The 17482-nt window shown below is 46.0% G+C and overlaps 4 protein-coding genes across 7 annotated transcripts; 2 read left to right on the top strand and 2 right to left on the bottom strand.

Annotated features, from left to right (window-relative positions):
- Window positions 1–73: 73 nt before the first annotated feature.
- Window positions 74–2994, bottom strand: bysl (bystin-like). The gene is made up of 7 exons (XM_062464572.1): window positions 2554–2994; window positions 2188–2347; window positions 1947–2085; window positions 1715–1848; window positions 1449–1609; window positions 1055–1157; window positions 74–846 (listed from the first exon to the last, which is right to left on the bottom strand). Exons 1-7 carry the CDS (start codon window positions 2816–2818, stop codon window positions 495–497), a joined length of 1314 nt encoding a protein of 437 aa, XP_062320556.1. The 5' UTR covers window positions 2819–2994; the 3' UTR covers window positions 74–494.
- A 122-nt stretch (window positions 2995–3116) lies between these two features.
- On the top strand, window positions 3117–4763 carry med20 (mediator complex subunit 20). The gene is made up of 4 exons (XM_062464587.1): window positions 3117–3225; window positions 3476–3621; window positions 3734–3987; window positions 4066–4763. The coding sequence occupies exons 1-4, from the start codon at window positions 3164–3166 to the stop codon at window positions 4288–4290; spliced, it is 687 nt and encodes a 228-aa protein (XP_062320571.1). The 5' UTR covers window positions 3117–3163; the 3' UTR covers window positions 4291–4763.
- A 91-nt stretch (window positions 4764–4854) lies between these two features.
- Window positions 4855–10683, top strand: usp49 (ubiquitin specific peptidase 49). 3 transcript variants are annotated; one of them, XM_062464539.1, is made up of 7 exons: window positions 4855–5056; window positions 6337–6424; window positions 6570–8059; window positions 8208–8415; window positions 8562–8670; window positions 8982–9187; window positions 9756–10683. In XM_062464539.1, the coding sequence occupies exons 3-7, from the start codon at window positions 6635–6637 to the stop codon at window positions 9857–9859; spliced, it is 2052 nt and encodes a 683-aa protein (XP_062320523.1). In that variant the 5' UTR covers window positions 4855–5056; window positions 6337–6424; window positions 6570–6634; the 3' UTR covers window positions 9860–10683. The 3 variants fall into 3 exon arrangements, with proteins under 3 accessions (XP_062320523.1, XP_062320538.1, XP_062320531.1); XM_062464554.1 differs by having other exon boundaries at window positions 4868–4909; XM_062464547.1 differs by lacking the exon at window positions 4855–5056 and adding an exon at window positions 5092–5779.
- Window positions 10684–12112: 1429 nt separating this feature from the next.
- Window positions 12113–17145, bottom strand: tmcc2 (transmembrane and coiled-coil domain family 2). Of its 2 annotated transcripts, none has more exons than XM_062464521.1 (5): window positions 16809–17145; window positions 15077–15490; window positions 14188–14810; window positions 13626–13761; window positions 12113–13444 (listed from the first exon to the last, which is right to left on the bottom strand). In XM_062464521.1, the coding sequence occupies exons 1-5, from the start codon at window positions 16809–16811 to the stop codon at window positions 13136–13138; spliced, it is 1485 nt and encodes a 494-aa protein (XP_062320505.1). In that variant the 5' UTR covers window positions 16812–17145; the 3' UTR covers window positions 12113–13135. The 2 variants fall into 2 exon arrangements, with proteins under 2 accessions (XP_062320505.1, XP_062320513.1); XM_062464529.1 differs by having other exon boundaries at window positions 16814–17142.
- Window positions 17146–17482: the final 337 nt, after the last annotated feature.

Below are 17482 nucleotides of genomic sequence, written 5' to 3'. Positions count from 1 at the left end.
CAGTCATATGAAAACCTAATCTTCATAAAACAGAATCTTCATAAAACAGAATTTTCACACTGATCAAACATCAAACCTTTACAAAGATTGTTTGGATTATTTACTTTTTAAATTTATCAGTCCATTGTTGTCAGATGTGGTTAATGCACGTATGGGTGAGGGCGAAATTCCAAGGGTGATTTGTGAAAGTCCATATAAAATTATTATTTGGGAAACAAAACATTGCAACAATTGTTTAAGACAGTATTTAAACACAAAATGTGCATGTTCATGTAATTTTGTGAACACATACACTCAATGTGGCCTGAAGTGTGAGGTGTTTCATTTAGCATTCACAAAACAATTGCACAATCAATATATATCGATTCCAGGGTCTGCATGGTCTGACATACACCTACAATGGCAGCCTTCGCTAATTTTCAGTGTACAGCGTACAATATTAACTATGATGGCATCATAGAGAAAAAGATAGTGGGAGCATGCCCTGCCCACACTCAGTCCATCATCATGACTGGCATTGCCGTTTCAAGATCCCGGGATTCTGAGTTTTGCAGCTCTCGTCGGATCTCTGCAGAGATCTGAGGGTGTGTTTGAATCTTGAGTAGCTCCAGCAGTGCTCCCTTCTGTTCAGAAGCCAGGTCAGCCTTGTAGCGCTGCGTCAGGGTGAGCAGGCTCTGATGCCACAGCACAGGAAGGACACGTTTCTCACTGCGGAAAGACAGGAAGTGTGCAACCAAGGCATCCAGGACACGGAATGGCACGGCATATTTCTTGTCCAGTAACAGACGCAGAAAGATGCTGTTGGCACCATTGTACTCCATCTCTGCGAGTTTCAGCATGGCAGCGCTGAGGGTTAAAGAGACATTTCCAGTCAATATTCCCACTTACTGTCTTCTCAGTTTGAAAGGTGTCACAACTAAGAGTGTATGCACTCAATCAAGGTAAAAACTAGTGTATTAACAGATGGTTGATATTTGGATAATAAAAGTCTCCTTTGATTCGACTAGGTAAGATTATACCATCGTACCTCCTTAAAGGAGGACCCCTTCCTTACCTGGAGTGGAGTACAGGTATCGAGCACTTGGTAAGTATGCTTCCGATGATGATGGCTTCTCTAAGAGTGCATGTTCCAGATTCACAGAGAGGGATCAGAATACCTGAGGGAAACAAATGAGCATAAAATAAAACTGGATAATTGATCACTGTTTTAGCAAATAGCATACTGACATCTAGGGGTTATGTACGGGATAATGTACAGCAAGATTACTGTACAAGTCTTTTACAAGAGAGACTATTGTGATTAAGTAACACCTGCACATTTTGGCAACTACACAGAAACATAACTTGCCCTTGTGTTAATGCCTCAGTTTCTGTGGTAAGCACAATTGACCGGTGAGCCTCGGGGCACCCTGCCGCTGGATATACTCATTTCTATTTAAGTATCTCACCTTTAAACCATGCCCCAGGTTTGAAGAGGGCTTTCTTCAATGCGTTGTAAAGGTGGAAGTTTAGTTTTTTGTACTCTGCTATGTCATCTCTTATTCTTGGCAGCAGCACCAAATTGTAGAACCTTTGGGCCATTCGCTCTTTCAGATTGGAAGAGAAGATTCTGCAATAAACGGAAGCTTTATAGTCAGCCACTGTCCAACTTAGATATAACATATCCTTGCAAATGGACACACAGATCAACTGCATGTCTATAGTTCCAACATACCTTGTTGCCTGGTACATAGCAGCAGCTGTCCAGGTCTCAGGCTCAGTCAGGTACAGTACTTGCTCCCAGTTTGATAATGCCGGAATGATCTTGAAAGCCTTGGGGAGCTTACCACTTCTGTATCTAGACAAGACCTAAAACGGCATTCAAACAAGTAAGACAACTGTTCTCAGCAAGATATTTACCTGCTATGATACACAGCTGTTGAAATATATCCAACATAACTTGTCACCTTGTTTACCCCTCTGTAGACTTCAATGACCCTCGGGTCCAGCTGTGGCATTGGTCTTCCTGAAACCTCTGACATGACGGTTCCCACTTCTGTCTGTTTCTCTGTGATCTTCTCCATGATGATGTCAGCCAATGTCCGCCTACAATAACAAGTGAGTATCATATAAAAAAAATAGCCATGTGTTATGACGGAAAGTGATACCCAGGCTTGATTCAGAGTCCAGCCTTTTGTTTTAGCTTACCTCATTGGAGGATTTTTATTCATGAAAATTTCAATGGCTTTCTCATCCTCTGCATCCACCACCACTTCAGTTGCACAGCCAGCATCATCCCCCTCTCCTGCTCCTGCTTCTCCAAGAGCTGGCCACTCCTCATCTGAGTCTTCATCCTTGGTGTGAGGGCCTACAACAGAAATAACAGTATGACAACAACCGTCTTCCAGGGGATAAAACAAACATCTCAATAACATAATATTTTACCCACTAGTTCATAAAAAAATATTCATATTCCATAAGCAAGGCTTATAGTATTATTAGTAGGCTGACTTAAGAACGGGGGTGTCATCAAGAACAACTTGTATCACTTCGGTAGCTAGCGTGCAACGTCACCTAAAACGGTGGCTGGTTTTTTCTTGACCTCCGGTTCCAAGCCATATTCTGTCTGTAGTTCCTCTTGCTGAATTCGAGCCTGTTCCAAGATTTTCCGTGACAGACGCTCGTCCACGTACTCATCTTCTTCATCTTCCCTCGTGTCTCTGCTCTTTACTCTGCCTGGGACTCTTACCATGTCCCCTTGCAGAATCTGATCAGCCAACGCCAATGTTCCACCGCTTTTTTCAACCCCTCCGCCTCTGGATTTCTTCACTTTAGGCATTTGTAAGGCTCTTTAAAGACAGTAAAGTGGCACTACTTATTGTTTGTTCCTACTTAAAAAAAGATTTGCCAAAAGTATTCCAACATTAATGTTAGCTTGCGTAGACTTGTTTTTAACCCGCACGTGCACTGCTACAGCGGAAGTGACGCTAAACTACATTTCCGTACATTTTAGAAAGTACATTTCATCAGCTTTTACAGATTCATAAATATATATTTTTTAACACATTTAGAGAACCTATAATCGAATATTGATTACGCTAATATATCGAATGTATGAATATAATGCACACTGATGATTTGTCAGCACCAATAATTGCATCATTTCCTCTTACGCCGGACATTGATGGTTTGTTTGCGCGTAGATTTTCGGAACAAGCTAACTGCTGGCACAATGGGGGTGACTTGGTGAGATTGGGGTAGTTTATTTGCTGAATTTTCTGCCAAGTATAAAACTAATAAAAAACATATTGCTTCGAGATTATTTATTAAGCCTGGTTACTTATTGTCCGCAAATTTTAAGTAAATTATACTTGTTGACTCACGAGACATTTTACTGTTCCTTTTTCGATATGCTCTGAATGTCTTAACAACCGCATTCAATATTAAACCTTTGTGTGGCATATAAGTGTAATGCCAACGTTGTTCTATGCTTCAGTGTGTGTCAGGTGCCCATTGCAGAGGGGAAGAGTGTGCAGCAAACAATAGACATTCTGCACAAAAAACTGGAACAGCTTGGCGCTGTGAAGCATGGAAGCTTTTACGTGGACTGTGAGACGTACCATGCCACAGGAAACGCCAGCGGTACAATAAATGTCACGTCTATTTTTGCACTAATATGCAGTCTAGTCTACCTACTTCTAATCCTAATCTAAACCCACATCAATGAAAACTGTTTCTGTTTTTTCCATCACAGGTCAGCCTTCAAAGCTTCTCTATGTGATGCACAATTCTGAGACTCCACTGAGCTGCCTAGCTCTGTTTGAAGGGGGGCCCTGTCTAACTGCAGATGGAAATTTTGATGTGCTCATGATAAAGCTGAAGAGCCACTTTCAGAATGCCAAGGGGCACAAGGTGGAGAGTCGTGGCACCCGCTACCGCTATTGTGATTTCCTGATCAAAGTTGGAGCTGTCACAATGAGCTCTAGTGCAAGGGGCATTTCAGTAGAGGTGAGGAATTGAAAGTCCACTTATAACTAAAATGGATGTGTTATCTGTACAATTTTTAACCTGTTTGTGTTTGTCAAGGTGGAGTATTGTCCCTGCGTGATCCCAGGGGACTGCTGGAACTTGATGAAAGAGTTTATGCAGACATTCCTGGGCCCTAGCATCCCTGAGCTACCCTCAGTCTTTGCCACCAAACCTGAGGGTCTATATGCCCCAGCGGACTGTGTTGACACCATGACTCAGTATCTGGAGTTATTCAGCAAACTACGTAAACAGCAGGTAATTCCAGGGGGTACTGGACGCTGAGGTCTCCAGGAAAGGGAAAAGGAATATTCCTCAACTGTTTCTCAACATTCTAATGGACCCAATTTATGAAAAGACTTCTATTCCAGTTCACCAATGACAGTTATTTCCAATCAGATTGGGGATTCAGTCATGACATGTCAAATGACCAGATTAAGGGAACATCTGTGTTTTCAAATCCTTGAGGCATTGTTTGTATGCAAAAAAGGCTATAGCAGAGATCTGAAATAAAAGGAATGCAAGTCCCTGTGGGGCCTTTAACAACTGTAGAAAACAGTGGACTTAATGTATAATAGCCAGGAATGCAAAACACACATACCATCTGACTTTGCATATTTAGAATTAAATAAAGTAATGGAATATCAAAACCTATTTCATGATGTGTGCATTGGTTTGATGTTTCTGGCTAATAATGTGAGAAGTTTGTACTGTTTTCTTAAACTTGTTTTTCCAATCAATAAACACCTTTTTTATAACTTGTCTTGCTTAACTTGCATATTAAATAACGGAAATAATGATCAGAACATAAAAACTGCCAACAATACGCTATTTGGCTCGGCTCCGAGTTGAAGGAATGAATGCCACATCCTGTGTGCCAATCGATGCGAGTCAACGTAGAACGGTGTGTGAACGGACTAGCTAGCTAGCTACTACTACTAGCTAACGTTCGAGATTTGTTCCCGCACGGTTGAAAAGCCAGCCCGGATCAGAAAGAAAGAGTTCGGTTGTCTCGGGGTTTCTGACTGACAACAACATGCAAATGTTGGCGGTAATTTTTTTAGAAATGTTTACATTTTATGGGGTTGTTTTTTATGATGAGTACCAAATGTCATTTGTCAAGTGAAATTGTCTTGTTAAAGTAGCTAGTATAGTACAGTAGTGGCAGGGCTAAGTAACTATCAGCCTAGCAAGCTAGGTATTTAGCTACTTCACTGATTAGGGCTAGATAGCTTGCAGGCTAGTAACAAATCCCGATGGTGGTTGACTTCCCTGCTCTTCTTGCCCTGGCTAACGTCAGCTAGCTAGCTAGTTTAAGGTGGAGCTAGCAAGCCACCGACTGTAGTTATCTTGCTAGCGTGGTGTTAAAAAGCTAGCTAGCTAGTCTAGTATGCTAACTACATTTATGTTCGTTCTCCACACATCGCTAGCGAGCTAGCTAACTTGACTAGGGTATATAACTTTAACGATGTGCTGTCTGGCAGTGTTTAATAATGTTAGCCATTGCCGTCGTCAGAAAATGTTGTGACAGTATTCAGAAGACGGAGGATATATATGAGACTGGTCTTTGTTCTGTCTGGTACTAGAAGTACGGTGCCTGGTAATTGAGCTACACTAGCGACCAAAGTAGTCTAGCAAACGTTAGCTTGTATTGCCAGTTTAGTCAGCCATCTGGCTGTATGAGCATCGATTGCATTGTCTTGAAAATGGAAGAGGATAGAAAACTAGCTAGCATGCTGGCCAAACACTGACAAAGAAGGACAATACCAAAGAGGTGAATGAATGACAGTTGCATCAAATATTCTTCTACATTTAGATTTTTACCATTGACATGAAACGAAGTGAGGAATTGTTGGGTTGCATGATTGTCCAGGCATAAGGTCGGACGGTCTCGAGTAAGTATCGTAGTTAAGTTAGGCGAACTATGTAGGTAGTCCAGCTTGCTAGCCACAGCCATGGCAGCAGTCTGTAGACTACTCGTTTGGGTTTAGTTAGACCGTGTTACAGAGTTAGTCTAATTTCACTTCTAAGGAGCTAGCTAGCTATGATACCTGACGACTGCAGGCTAAACGGGTGTTGGTATCCTGTGAACTAGTATTTGTGAACTTAATATATTGGCGAGGATATTATAGATAGTTCAGCTCGTGTCCTACCTAGTAAGGTGGACGCCGTGTTCATCAACTTTTGCTGTGTTACTATGTTGTGGGACAAGCAGTCTTAGTATTCTTAGTCATTGTTGGCCAGTGGCAGTGGGTAACTTAATTTATTATCTAGTCCTGAAATTGCTTATACGTTTCTACCCCACTTGAAACCTATATTTCTTCATTGCAGTGAAACAGTGGATATTGCTGGTCGTTAAATGCTGTTATGAAGATCAGTTAGGTTGTAATGTTGACAGTACATCAACTGAATCAAAGCAGTAAGTAACAGACATCCAACAGGAGGGTTTTGTTCCACATGTAACTTCCATTTTAACCCGTTTTTATTTTTTATTCAGTCATAAATAATTAATTGGTTAATTAAAGCTTGTACATAAATAAATCTTTGGCATTTCCCTTTGTCAGAATGAGCTGCTGCTTGGCTCAGGGGGGTGGGTCCTGACGCCACAGGCACATGTGCATCTTGAGAGATGGATCGCTGTAAGCACGTGGGACGCCTCCGCCTGGGCCATGACCATTCAGTCCTGAACCCACAGAAATGGAGCTGTGTGGACTGCAGCACCACCGAGTCAGTGTGGGCATGCCTCAAGTGCTCCCATGTGGCCTGTGGCCGCTTCATCGAAGAGCACTCGCTCAAACACTTTCAGGAGTCCGGCCACCCGCTGGCCATGGAGGTGCGTGAGCTGGACGTCTTCTGCTTTGCCTGTGGGGACTACGTGCTCAACGACAATGCAGAAGGAGACCTTAAACTCCTCCGGGGGGCGCTGTCCACCGTGCGCAGCCCCGGCCGACGCTCTTTGCGCTCCTCGGCGGGCGGGGACTGTACCCCCTGGGTGGGCGAGGGGGGGCCGCAGCTGCAGCCAGCCATGCAGATGGCCCTGTGGCACCGCAGGAAGATGCTCCTGGGGAGCGTGATGCGGAGGTGGAGGGCGAGGCAGCAGGAGCTGCAGCGCCAGCGGGAGCAGAAGCTGGAGGAGGAGAAGGAGGAGCTGAGACGCCAGAGGAAGGAAGTGAAGAGGAGGCTCCTGGGAGAGCTGGCCAACGTGCCGCCCAGGAAGAGCGCCCGGCTCCTTACCCGGACGCCTCGCTCCACCATCGCACTCATTCCCCTCAAGTTCCGGGACCCTCCCGAGCGCTTACCTCCTCTGCCCAAGAAGCCCCCCGCCATCACGCTGTCTCACAAGCCCTCTCGTAATGGTAGAACTCCGAAAGTGCGGAGGTTCTACTCCCACACTGCCACACGTCGCAGACTGGCCCCAGGTGTCACCGGTCTGCGTAACCTGGGCAACACGTGCTACATGAACTCTATCTTACAGGTGTTGAGCCACCTGCAGAAATTCAGGGAGTGTTTTCTCACACTGGACGTGTGTGAGACTGAGGAGCTGCTGGCTAAGACCAACAGCTCCCAGGGGAGAAAGGAGGTAGCAAGTGCCGTAGTTGGAGGCGGTAGCGCTGGCCTGCTGGCGCAGGGTTTAGGCTGCCCTCTGGCCAAGACGGGCAGCGGTGGCTCCCCAGAGAGCAGCAAGAAGATCACCCCTCCCTGCCTGAACGCAGCAGAGCTGGTCCAGCCCAAGGAGCCACGCTCGTCCACCCGCCAGCAGATGTCCCTCTGCCACGAGCTTCACACGCTCTTCAGGGTCATGTGGTCGGGCCGCTGGTCGCTGGTGTCGCCCTTCGCCATGCTGCACTCTGTGTGGAACCTGATCCCGGCGTTCCGGGGCTATGATCAGCAGGACGCCCAGGAGTTCCTGTGCGAGCTGCTGGACAAGGTGCAGCAGGAGCTGGAGTCAGAGGGCACCAAGCGCAGGATCGTCATCCCCATCACCCAGAGGAAGCTCTCCAAGCAGGTGCTCAAGGTCCTCAACACCATCTTCCATGGGCAGCTACTCAGTCAGGTGAGCCTCTTTTTTTTTTTTTTTTTCCTTCCTACCTTCTCCCCTCTTTCATTATTTCCCTAACTCGCACCCCGAGCATAATAAATACATTTGAGTTTCCGGCTCTGGCTTTCCACTTACTCTGTTGTCCCCATGCTGTTTGTTTTAGGTGACGTGTCTGTCGTGTAAGCACAAGTCCAACACAGTGGAGCCCTTCTGGGACCTCTCCCTGGAGTTCCCTGAGCGCTACCACAGCATGCAGAAGGGCTCCAGCTCCATGGCCTTCCAGCGCAGCTGCTCCCTCACAGAGATGCTGGCCAAGTTCACTGAGACCGAGGCCCTTGAAGGAAGCATTTATGCCTGCAACAACTGCAACAGTGAGTATTTAGACGGAGACTTACAAAGGCCTCTTTGGAGTGGCAGAGTGGTCCTAGATTAAAATCGACCACACAAGTCAATAGAACATCCCATTCATTAAGAGGCAGACGTCAGTCGTGGAGCTAATGTTTACGTGTTCTGCCAGGGAAGAGACGGAAGACGTCCCACAAGCCCCTGGTTTTGTCAGAAGCGTGTAAGCAGCTTCTGATCTACCGCTTACCTCAGGTTCTACGGCTGCACCTCAAACGCTTCAGGTCAGTGAAGAACGGTCATGTTGAGGAGCCTGCTATCACTGATTAATCCAGATCATGACTGTCAATCCAAGATGATATGTCAAAGTTTATTTTAACATGTTAACCAATGGTAATGTATGTAAATATATTGATATATGGGCTTATGTTCAGAACAGTCCTATGCTTTTAAAATTACTCATGGTAGTTTAAGTGTTATCTCGACCGTGGTAGAAATTTGGGATGGACAGATCAGCACAAATTGCCTTTGATGCCTAACTTGTGTGTAGAGGATCCACTTCCATCTTAACTACAATAATCCGTGTGTGTAACAGATGGTCAGGTCGGAACCACAGAGAAAAGATTGGCGTCCACGTGGCCTTCGACCAGGTTCTGAATATAGAACCCTACTGCTGCAGTGACTCGGGTCATACCGTCCATAGAGAGGGCTACACCTACGACCTGTCTGCTGTGGTCATGCACCATGGGAAAGGCTTCGGCTCAGGGCACTACACCGCATACTGCTACAACACAGAAGGAGGTGAGCTACCAGGTGTGCTCTGACACATGGCTACTGCTTTTTATGTCATGTGCTGTCGATTTCAGATTGTGTGCTTGATTTCTATTCATTTAAAGCAGGGGTGTCAAACCCAGGTCCTCGAGGGCCGCTGTCCTGCATGTTCTAGATGTTTCCCTGCTCCAACACACCTGATTCAATTAAATGGGTTGTTATAACGACCATTCATTCGAATCAGGTGAGCTGGATCAGGGAAACATCTCAAACATGCAGGACAGTGGCCCTCGAGGACCAGGGTTTGACACCCCTGATTTAAAGGTACCTGTTTTTAGAAGTATCGATCCCCAAGGCGATGGTATCTTGAGAGATCATGCTCCTGAGTTAAGGGGGAAACATTTGGGTTTCTCCATTGACTGCCAATCTGTCAGTACATCAGATGCTTGTCTGACCACTGTTTTTCTTCCTGCTTGTGGGCATGGCCTTTTGAACGTGGATGTGTTGTTTGACCTGGGATCATACGACCCCTGGAGATCTTGTGAAATCTCATGTCTTTCCAGATGTTTAACTCCCATCTCTTCTGCTCCCCTCCCAGGGTTCTGGGTCCACTGTAATGACTCTGAGATGAACGTGTGCAACGTGGAGGAGGTGTGCAACACTCAGGCCTACATTCTGTTCTACACCCAGAGGTCTGCCTAGAGCCTTTCCCTCTGACGCCACCCTGCCTGAACCTCGGGCCCAGACCCATCTGATAAACTCATATCATCGGTCCGTCATTGTCCAGGACCAGAGGACTGCGGGCCACCAGGGGACTCCCTATGAAACCTGATGTTCCCTCACACACCACTGTGTGTCCAACCAGGTGTGCGGGTTGAACCACCCAGGTTTATGTCTGCCATGTCTGGCTCTCAGCCAGGCACCCCTGTGAAAGCTACTGAACATTAATGCCACATTGGGAGGCATTGTTGACTCTGAAATGTGTGGTTGCCATCAGCGGCCTTATGTTTTAAAGCCTCATGGATGTGTTGTTCTAAATGAGAATGACGGTGGATTACATGTTTTATTTTTTATAGCACCTTTCATCAGGTCCCAAAGTACTGTATTGTATTGGCATGGACTGACCATTGACGAGAGCGGGTCAGGAGGATCTGTGAGCCTGCTGGTTCTGTCACACATTCAAGAGCCAATGCTGCTTCCTTTTTGTTGCACATTTTTTATGTTGATGAGATGTCAACCAAGGGCATTTTAGACTCCTTCCTATTATCATGTGTATGTCACTACTCTGACCTCTCTTTACTGCTGTGGAGACCAGGCTTCATCTTAGACCTGGGCGTCTTCTGCTGGGATGGAACATGATGAATGAACAGGTATATAACGAGTTAACAAGCAGACCTGGGGCGAAAGTCGATTTGAAATCCTTTTTGGTTGAAGTGTCAGAACAGATACAAGCATTTAAGCACAGATACCTAATTGAAAACAAATAGTATTCCGCCCAAGGTCTGATACCAAGTAAGAACTCTGTGTGTGTGTGTGTGTGTGTGTGTGTGTGTGTGTGTGTTTGTATGTGTATGTTTCCCCACCTTTTGACTGAAGGCCTAGAGTTGGCTAAAGGCAGACTGTTAAAAGAATGACAGACTGCATTGAGCCAATTGGCACGAAGCTGCACCTTTTGGGGAGGGTCTATGGCTGTTGACTGTATCTGTTAGATCAATAGTAACTCTATGTTTTACATGGCAGCTCTCTCCTCTCCCCACACTTTAAATAGAAGTGCTCGTTTTGGGCCTGGATGGTAGAATTGGTTCCATATCTTTCTTGGATTTTGGGATACCTTGACGTGTTGGAAAAAAAGGCTTAATAATGTACCGAAAAATTCAAGAATGTGCAGAGATTTCCGCTCAAACAGGGAGGTACCCATTTTAACTGGAGCACCTGAAAGCAATATATGTACCTGTTACACCATGACAGGAAATCAAGATCAAATCAGGAATTATTCAACTTTGTGATACAATGTTTTTTTGTACTCTGCCATTTTTAAACAAGTCTTAAACAATTTGCTAGGTAATCAATGAATACTGTACCGCTGTGTTTGATAGAGAATCAAATGCGAAATTAGTTTTAATTGGTAAGTTGGAACAATCTAATGACAATGAATGTCTTACTTTCTAGGGTCAACCCTTGAGCTCTTCAGTTTTGTCCAGTATTGTAAGAGCACCTGTCATAAATGTAATGGTTGTATGGGGTAGGCCTGAAAATAAAGACAAAAAATTGAAATACTGTATGTAGGTCTTAAGATGATGACCTGAAGATATCTATACCTACTATAATAATCTAGGTATCCAGAGAATTTTGCAGCATTTGAAAGCAAGACATTTTAACCTTTGACACCAGGGGTTGTATTTTTACAGTGCAAAACCTCAATGATATATGCCTACTGTTGGGTCTACATAAAATGTCTGATTGGTCAAGACATGTAACTGATGGGGTCAGGATTGGAGGTGAACTGAAACTTTATGAGCATGTCATGCCAACTTCAAACCAATTAGGGTGTTAACTGTCAGAATGTAAATCTTGTAATAGTCTATTTTTGTATAGATCGAAACTCTTAGAAACTAAAAAGAATAAAAGTAAACTTAATTAAACCATAAGAAATGTTAACAGCTAGCCATTACCTTTCCAAATATGAGGATTAAGAGTTTTATGGGAGCTTTGAAAGCAGAGCAGTTCAGTGTAAATAACACTGTACTGTAATCCATAGGATTAGTGGGTGAGCAGGAGCTGGAAGTATTTAGGAAGGTTTTATTGCCCTTTGGTCAGCTGTATAACATGGCTCTGTCTAGTTTAGAAATGTGAGAATAGGGGATGCCAATTTCCAGTTTCACCTCCAGAACGATAGAGTGCAGGGGATGGGCTGCCAAGACCAGGCCATTCATGCCACTCAAACACATTGGAATACTTCATTCCACAGAATTTTAGATTTGATTTATTAAGATGGATTCAGCAAACTGGATATAAACATGGAGGTGATGGTAAGACATGCCAGTGAGTTTGACATTACATCAATTCTTTGCTGCTCTACAATAGTGGTCATGAAATAGCATATCTATGAATAGATTAATAGATTAGTTGTAGTTATCTCTGGCCCTCCAAAATTGTTCTTTGTATCATACATAAGAAACAAAAAGATAATATCTTGTCTAACGTCTAGATGGAGTTTCATCTAGTTTGTTGAAAAAAAAGATGTTTGTCGACAGCAGAAAGCATGTCTGACTGTAGGTGATGTAATGTTAGTCATGCTAACTAAGTGTATCTTTCCCTGGTCCAAATGCACATGTGAGGACATGCATGACCACATACTCAAACATTCAGTAAATGAGCAATCTTTTTGCTTGGCCTTGTGCTCCAAATATACAACCATCTTAACACAAACAGCAACATTTTAGGGTCTATCAAAGACAGTGTCATTTGCTCTAGTCATTATAATGATTAGTTTATTAAAATGATTAGAAAAGGTTTCAAATGTTTCATGTTCAAAGTACTTACAATGAACACTCCGTTTTGGTGAAATAGTACGATAATGGCTCAACACCAATTGATTGATCATGAGCATATGCTGCTAGTGTTGCTAGGCAGGAGGTTCTCTATGTTACTTGTCATGGTAATCGCCATAAGACACCCAACAGTACCCCTCAACAGTCTCACAACCATCAATCAAACAGATTGCCTTCCACCATCTTAGGCAGTCTTCTCCATGCAGCTCCATTGTGAGATTGTAGGTCACAAAACCCCCTCCACATCGCGTTTGTCTACATTTCCGCTCAAAAGTGCAATGGATCTCATTCAGTCTATTTGTCTCTGAGTCACCCATGGTCAGTCTCCAGTCCATCTCTCTGGTATAAGTCTGCTTCCACACCCCACATATCCTGGGCTCCAACCCAGGGGGCTCTGTCTGTCTGCCTGCCCGGCCGTGGGGGCCGCTCAGCTGGGCAGCAGCCACAGGAGACAGTGCTCCAGGAAGTCCCAGTGCTTCCAGAGAATGAAGAGCAGCAGGGCCAGAAGGACGGTCGCAGCAACCCGTGCCCGTGTCTTCATCAGCGGGGTGATGAAGTTGGCCAGCGTGGAGACGAACACCAGCAGCACGGCCATGAGAGCCAGGATGACGTTGATGAGCTTCCCCAGCAGGGCGCGGGCGTTGGCGTTCTCCACGCCCTCCAGCTGCACCACCTGCTGCTGCTGCTGCTGCAGCTCCAACTTGGTGATGCGAGTCAGGCACGACTCGACTGCCTCCTGGAAGGACACACACACACACATTAGTGGGAAACCCCTTCATTGTAATCCTGTATGCATCTAATTATCAGTGTCTGTCTGCCTCTCCTGAAATTCCCTTAGTCTCCCTGCTATGTTGAAAAACAAATCTTCGACAGTACCCCCACAACTGTGACCTCTGGGGAAGATTAGTCTTTCTCACCTGAATGTCTCTGGCTCTCTCGTAGGACTGGTAGGCCACCTTTTCCTCCATGCTGGCCAGCTCCTGTTTTAGGTTGGTCATCTCATTCTGATGCAACTCTGTGAGGTCATTCAGCTGCTCTTCTAGTCGTTCATACCTGAACACGGACAGACACACACACTCGGTTATTGGTATGATCCAACACTTCATTGGAGGAAAAGCTGGGTGTACATTTACAATAGTTTTAAGGACAGGAATATGATTCTGACTCACATACCAGTTCTGATCTCATTATCCTTTGAGTATAGTGGCTTTTCAAATGTGTGGATGCCACTGGATGAAATGCAAGTATTGATACAGTTTTAACTACAGTCCACCAGCTAAACAATTTGAAGCCACTCATAAAGCTGTAGCAAAACAAAGGCTCAGTTTTCAGGAGGATGCAGTCCACACAGTCTGACCAGAACCAGACCTTAGACTTATACAAACTCAGACAAATATTTAAAGCCAAAGAGGATTGTTGAAAATAACACAATAAGTTCACAAGTTTCAGTGTCAGCCTGGCCTGGGATGGTTATTGTACCTATATCTCTCCTCCTGCAGACACTGAGTCATGTAGGAGTAATCACTCTGCAGCTGGCCCTTCATGTCCTCGATGGTGTCCTCCATGTGAGCCTGGCTGGCCTTGATCTCCTGCAGGCCCTCCAGCAACGCGTCCCAGGAGCTGTGGATGTGGTGGTGGTGGTGATGGTGGCCGTCCAGCCTGGGGCTCCCCAAACCTGGCCCCAGCCCGGACATCCCCCCTCCTCCCCCGGCCCCACCCGAGTTACTGCCGGCTGCTGACCCCGAGGTGGCGCTAGAGCACTCGTCGTCACTGCCGTACTTGGGGCTGGATACCAGGGTGGCACTGCCGCTGAGGGCGCGTGGGGTGAGTGTGTCCTCCGAGTGTCCTCCCACCCCGTCTTCTAGTGTGTCTTTAAGGTGGGCGATGTTGTCTGCACTGCCAAACCTATTGCGTATCAGGCTGGCAAACTCCCGGGGCTTGGAGACTACGGCAGTGTGGGTAAGGGCAGATACCCCTCCTTTGACCCCTTCCACTACTCCCCCGCCAAATCCACTGATGCCTGCTCGAACGTTGGCTCCCACGTCCTTTAGGCCCTGCTGCATGTCACGGAGGACATCCTTTGGCTGTCGGGCTGGACCATTCTAGAAGACACAGAAAGGACAATGAACATGAGACTAAAAAGGTAGCAAATACAGATGATAAACATGCTCTTTGTCAAAAGGTGTACATTTTCTGAACAGAGAAAGCTTATTTGCCTAAAACGAACGTATTTAGCTTTGACAAACCCAGCAACCTTTTGCTGAACTGAAATCTTAATTGGGTCTTTATGAGGAATAAACCAATGAGTAGAACCTCATCCGCAAACCCACATACACTCTCTCTCACACACACAATCCAAGACAATCACCTGTTCTATTTCCTTCAACTTCTTGTGGTAGTGCTCAAGCTTCTTGTGTAAGTGGGCAATGGTCTGCGCAGACTTCTGGTTCTTCTTCTCAAACACCTGTTTGATGCGTGAGGCCTGCTGCTTGTCGGCGTTGTGGGCGAGCTTTAGGTACTCTGCTACATTGTCATCGCGTGCCTCCTGTTCCACGCGGATCTGCTCGGTGATCTTCAGGATCTTTTGCTGCAGGTGCTCCAGAGCTGCTCGCATTCTTTGGGGCTCTGCAACTCCTGACCCATCAGCCCCCCCGGCCACAGCCCCTGCCCCAGCCCCGGCCCCAGCCACAGCCCCAGCTCCGTCAACACTGATGTTACCGTCAGAGCCTCCATGGCTGGTAGAAGGGGGCAGGCCGAGGGTTGTCACCTCACTTTTATCCAGCTAAGGGGGACAGAGAGAGACAGAGAGAGAGAGAGAGAAAAAGAGAGAGAAGTGATTGAACTGATGGTGGCAAAAGAGTGTTTCTGTGTTTTTTTTTTACATTGCCCCACTTATGTATTAAAATCTTGTCCTGGCACTCAGTACCACCATAGAAAATAAAAAGCATTATTGAATCATTTTTGTATGACTTGCATTGTCGATTACAAGTCATTTGAAAGTGATTCCAGTTGTGCCTCATGCACAAAAACAACAGTACAATTGCTACTTAAATTCTAACCTATTGAGGCTCCCTGTGTGGCCATGAATATAAGCTCCCTGTATGGCCCCCTCTGTGCCCCCCCCCCTCCCTGCCCTACATCTCTTCACATACACACGCCCAAAAACCAAAGTCAGCACCTCCGCATTGTGTCACAATGTGACAGCTTTACAAACAATAGACCAGGGATTTAACCCTTTAATGATGGCTCCGACAAACAAACATGTTGTCTGAGGGTCCATCTTTATGGGGCCCACTCCTCAGGACACATACAACCTTCTTTACATGCTGTAGGTTGCTGGGGCAGAAGTGGATGTGTTGTGTATAATCATCCCCCTCTGGTTGCCGGCGCAGACATCACAACATTGTCACCAGTGCCAGTGCGGCAACAGTAGCCTTCCAAGGCATGTGACACCTCTCATCTAACATCTCTCATCCCAGTTATAATTCACTACAGCTGGTCAACCACATACTAACATCATTGGACTTGCATTGGAAAACCAGAATCAAATGAACCAAAGAGACCAAAGAGACATGGCCTTCTCTATTCTAGATGAACAGAAAAGAGGGCATTTTCAGAAAGTAGGTTACAATCACGTTAGCTGCTAATGCAGGGCTTTGGATTGAACAAATGACTGCAGTCAGAACCACAACAGAGCCTGCGTACAGATTTATTTCATTTTGATAGCATGTTCGAATAGTAAGACACTGAACGAAGAGGATATAACATGTTTATGTAGCTCTAAAAGAAGCACAACACAAACAACACAGACAAACAGGAATGGCCAATGCTGAAATCCAATGGTAGTAGTGAAAACTCAGGATAAACTCCAGGGTAAACCAGTCTCCTAAAGATGATGATGGTGGTGGTGGGGATGGCAGATGGCTAGGATGGAAAAAGAAAGAGAAAATGCCTGTTGTCATGACTTCACACGTGGAGACAGACATGCACTGCGACATGGGTGAAATGGATGATGAGTGCCAGCAGCGAGCATGGATGAACGAGGATGAGGAGGATGAGACAGATACCAGTGCGGTGATAGATTAATTTGGGAACGTTACCATACTGTTTAATCCCGGACTGGCAGTGCCACTGCAGGTCGGTGTTCGAGGCCCATCCTTCTCCTCCTCCTTGGTCTCCTTCTCCCTCCCCCCTCCCCCCTGTGTCCACCGAGGAGCCCCCTCTTCAAACGTCTTTCCCCTCCCCAATGTCTGCCTATCGCCTCACCGGAGCTTCATGCTCCATTGTTGATAGCAAAGATGTCTGCAGCCTCCCTATCTTCCTCCATCTCCCTCTTTCTGTCTTCCCCTTTGTTTCATATGCTCTCTCGGTTTGCCTCTGCGTCTTTCTTTTTCCTCCACCCACCCACCCACCCTCCCTCTCTCTCTCTATTCCCCTCTCTCTCTCTTTCTCCTCCGTCTGAGCGTAAACGCGATCCGTCCTGCTCTCTCCCGGCTGTGTGAGCCGAGGGACAGATGATGGAGGAAGAGGGGAGGGAGGGGGATAGGGGGAGGGGGCAGAAAACAGGAGAGGAGGGGGGAGAGCTTAGCGCACGCGTGCAGGTGCCTCTGTGGCAAGGCCAGGGGAAGAGGAGCAGGGCTGGGAGAACAGCAGGGCTTGTGTCAGGGCCTATTATGGCCCCTTCTTCCCTTAAACCTTGAATACACTCAGGCCCACACATGTTTATGGAGGGGCTGCAGCATTTTTATAAGAATGTAGAGCTGTGGAGAAGATT

This window comes from Osmerus eperlanus, chromosome 1, assembly GCF_963692335.1.
Source record: "Osmerus eperlanus chromosome 1, fOsmEpe2.1, whole genome shotgun sequence".
Taxonomy (NCBI): domain Eukaryota; kingdom Metazoa; phylum Chordata; class Actinopteri; order Osmeriformes; family Osmeridae; genus Osmerus; species Osmerus eperlanus.
This window is presented reverse-complemented; position numbering and strand designations above follow the sequence as displayed.

Bases quoted from the DNA above. Each gene is read 5' to 3' on its own strand.
- tmcc2 (XM_062464521.1), bottom strand. The intron at 14,811-15,076 runs GTGATTGTCTTG...TGTGTCTTCTAG, and splicing joins AGTTGAAGGAAATAGAACAG to AATGGTCCAGCCCGACAGCC. The intron at 13,445-13,625 runs GTGAGAAAGACT...GTGTCCTTCCAG, and splicing joins AGAGAGCCAGAGACATTCAG to GAGGCAGTCGAGTCGTGCCT.
- bysl (XM_062464572.1), bottom strand. From the start codon at position 2,818: ATGCCTAAAGTGAAGAAATCCAGAGGCGGAGGGGTTGAAAAAAGCGGT. The intron at 2,348-2,553 runs GTGACGTTGCAC...TTTCTGTTGTAG, and splicing joins AAAACCAGCCACCGTTTTAG to GCCCTCACACCAAGGATGAA. The intron at 1,610-1,714 runs GTATGTTGGAAC...CGTTTATTGCAG, and splicing joins GCTATGTACCAGGCAACAAG to AATCTTCTCTTCCAATCTGA.
- usp49 (XM_062464539.1), top strand. From the start codon at position 6,635: ATGGATCGCTGTAAGCACGTGGGACGCCTCCGCCTGGGCCATGACCAT. The intron at 8,416-8,561 runs GTGAGTATTTAG...GTGTTCTGCCAG, and splicing joins TGCCTGCAACAACTGCAACA to GGAAGAGACGGAAGACGTCC. The intron at 8,671-8,981 runs GTCAGTGAAGAA...TGTGTGTAACAG, and splicing joins CTGCACCTCAAACGCTTCAG to ATGGTCAGGTCGGAACCACA.
- med20 (XM_062464587.1), top strand. From the start codon at position 3,164: ATGGTTTGTTTGCGCGTAGATTTTCGGAACAAGCTAACTGCTGGCACA. The intron at 3,622-3,733 runs GTACAATAAATG...TTTCCATCACAG, and splicing joins TGCCACAGGAAACGCCAGCG to GTCAGCCTTCAAAGCTTCTC. The intron at 3,988-4,065 runs GTGAGGAATTGA...GTGTTTGTCAAG, and splicing joins CAAGGGGCATTTCAGTAGAG to GTGGAGTATTGTCCCTGCGT.